The following is a 2,653-nucleotide window of genomic DNA, read 5'->3' on the forward strand; positions in this document are numbered from 1 at the left end:
CTCCATATATGGGCATAAAGGGACACAGGTAGACAGACGGAAACAGACATCTCCATATATGGGCACAAAAGGGACACAGACAGAGCGACAAAGGGTACTCTGACAACGCCCCCAACACTATGACTCAGACATATTGGTAGTGCGACGTTAGATGTGAAGGCCGCGTAGCGGCCCAAACCTCTAGTTTCATTAAAATATAGTAGAATAATATAAATTCACTAGAAAGGGACACTCCAGCGAATAAGGGGATTAGAGAGCCCGATCTGACAGGCTACACAATGAGCCAGAGCAAGGACAATGCACGACTCAAGAGCTACAAGAACAAGTCGCTCAACACAGACGAGATGAGGAGGAGGAGGGAAGAGGAAGGTCTACAGCTACGCAAACAAAAGAAGGATGAGCAGCTCTTCAAACGGAGGAATGTTGCCACAGTGGAGGAGGATGGAGCCCTGGACGATGATGGGATGGCTGATAGCGGCTATCTGGAGTCCCAGGCCAACAATATGGATCCACTCGCGGGTGCGGCGATCTCTGAGGATATGACTCAGATGATCTTCTCCGACTCTCCTGAGCAGCAGCTGGCAGGTACCCAGCGTTTCAGGAAGCTCCTCTCTAAAGAACCCAACCCTCCTATTGATGAGGTCATTGCCACTCCTGGGGTGGTAGATCGTTTTGTGGAGTTCCTGAAGAGGAGAGAAAATTGCACATTACAGTTTGAGGCTGCATGGGTGCTGACAAACATTGCATCGGGTACGTCTCACCAGACTCGTGTGGTCATCCAGTCAGGAGCTGTGCCCATTTTCATAGAAATGCTCAGCTCCGACTTTGAAGACGTCCAGGAACAGGCGGTGTGGGCCCTGGGGAACATAGCAGGCGATAGCACAGAATGCAGAGACTATGTGGTGGACTGCAACATCCTACCCTCCCTGGTGCAGTTGCTGGCCAGGCAGAATCGTCTGACAATGATGAGGAACGCTGTTTGGGCACTCTCAAACCTGTGCAGAGGGAAGAACCCGCCTCCAGATTTCACCAAGGTGTGCCCGTGTCTCAGTGTGCTGGCTTGGCTGCTGCTTGTCAATGACACAGACATCCTGGCCGACGCATGCTGGGCACTTTCCTACCTGTCTGATGGCCCCAGCGACAAGATCCAGGCCGTCATCGACTCGGGAGTCTGCCGCAGGCTGGTGGAGCTACTGCTGCACTCGGATTATAAAGTGGTGTCCCCGGCATTGAGGGCCGTTGGAAACATAGTCACAGGAGATGACCTACAGACACAGGTGATTCTGAACTGCTCGGCCCTGCAGTCCCTGCTCCACCTCCTCAGCAGCCCCAAGGAGTCCATCAATAAGGAAGCCTGCTGGACCATCTCAAACATCACCGCAGGGAACCGGGCACAGATACAGATGGTGATGGATGCAGGACTGCTGCCTCCTCTCATTAATATCCTGCAAGTGGCGGAGTTTCGCACACGGAAGGAGGCGGCCTGGGCCATCACCAACGCCACCTCTGGAGGCTCCACAGAGCAGATCAGATGTCTGGTGGAACTGGGCTGCATAAAGCCACTGTGTGACCTGCTGACACTGATGGACTCTAAGATCGTGCAAGTGGCTCTGAACGGTCTGGAAAACATCCTGCGACTGGGAGAGCTGGAGGCCAAGAGGGGTGGTGGCATTAACCCCTACTGTGCAAACATAGAGGAGGCCTATGGTCTGGACAAGCTGGAGTTCCTCCAGGGTCACGAGAACCAGGACATCTATCAGAAGGCATTTGATCTGATTGAGCGCTACTTCAGCCCTGAGGACGAGGACCCATTCCTGGCCCCAGCTGTCGACTGGACGCAGCAGCAGTTCCTCTTCCAGCAGTGCGAGGGCCCAATGGAGGGCTTTCAGCTATAATGCCAACTCTCCCCTCCATGCGCCACCTTCATCCCCACTGAAACCATTCTCCTTTCCCTGTCTCTCTCTTTCTCTCTACCCACAACCACGGGTGAAAAAAAACCCTGGTTCGAATTCCCCTCCCCATCCCTTTCCCAACTCAAGAGAGATTGATTTAATCATCTTTATCATGATTATAAAAAAAACAGTGTAACGATATTACCGGAGCACATCTGTGTGCGTGTGTGCAATGCAGGTTCAAGTCATGCAGTCTTAGTCAGTTTGTGAAGGATTCACTTCCCTTTTCCTGACTCCAAATGAGCCCTCTACTTTTTTGGACTTTCCACTTGAACTTATCCCATGTCAAAAGGTTCGCCTCCCATCATCTACATTCCCCATAATTATTTGACGATCCCATCTCTTGCGAGAAAATGAGAGTTTGTTGAACCGTGCTGCTTGTCTGATGGAACTGCATTAGTGACTCTCAAGACACTGTGGGTGTGATTTTACCCAATCCCCCCTCTCACACACAGACACATACACACACATACACACACGCATACACACATACACTCAGATCCCTAGAGAATAATGGTCAATCCTAAACACTGGACTGACCGTAGGACTGACCACACGACTGTGGTCAATGGCGCGACGTGGCCAGTCCCACCCTTATGGACTGAACTGACTTCTACTGAAGGCACTTAAAACGTGACTCAGAGGTACCTTACACTACCTCCTCTCTCCAGCCATGGATGGACGAATCAGGAGCGCGACAG

The 2,653-nt window shown here is 51.8% G+C and overlaps 1 protein-coding gene across 1 annotated transcript in view; it reads left to right on the forward strand.

Annotated features, from left to right (window-relative positions):
* Positions 1–241: 241 nt before the first annotated feature.
* The window catches only part of LOC308076105 (importin subunit alpha-5-like), a 3,461-nt gene continuing 1,049 nt past the window's right edge, over positions 242–2,653 (forward strand). The window contains exon 1 of the mRNA XM_080416217.1: positions 242–2,653. This exon is cut by the window's right edge and continues 1,049 nt beyond it. Coding sequence (XP_080272343.1) covers positions 279–1,895 — 1,617 coding nt within the window. The 5' untranslated portion in view covers positions 242–278 and the 3' untranslated portion in view covers positions 1,896–2,653.

This window comes from Gymnoscopelus braueri (genome assembly GCF_963280865.1).
Source record: "Gymnoscopelus braueri genome assembly, chromosome: 20".
NCBI lineage: Eukaryota > Metazoa > Chordata > Actinopteri > Myctophiformes > Myctophidae > Gymnoscopelus > Gymnoscopelus braueri.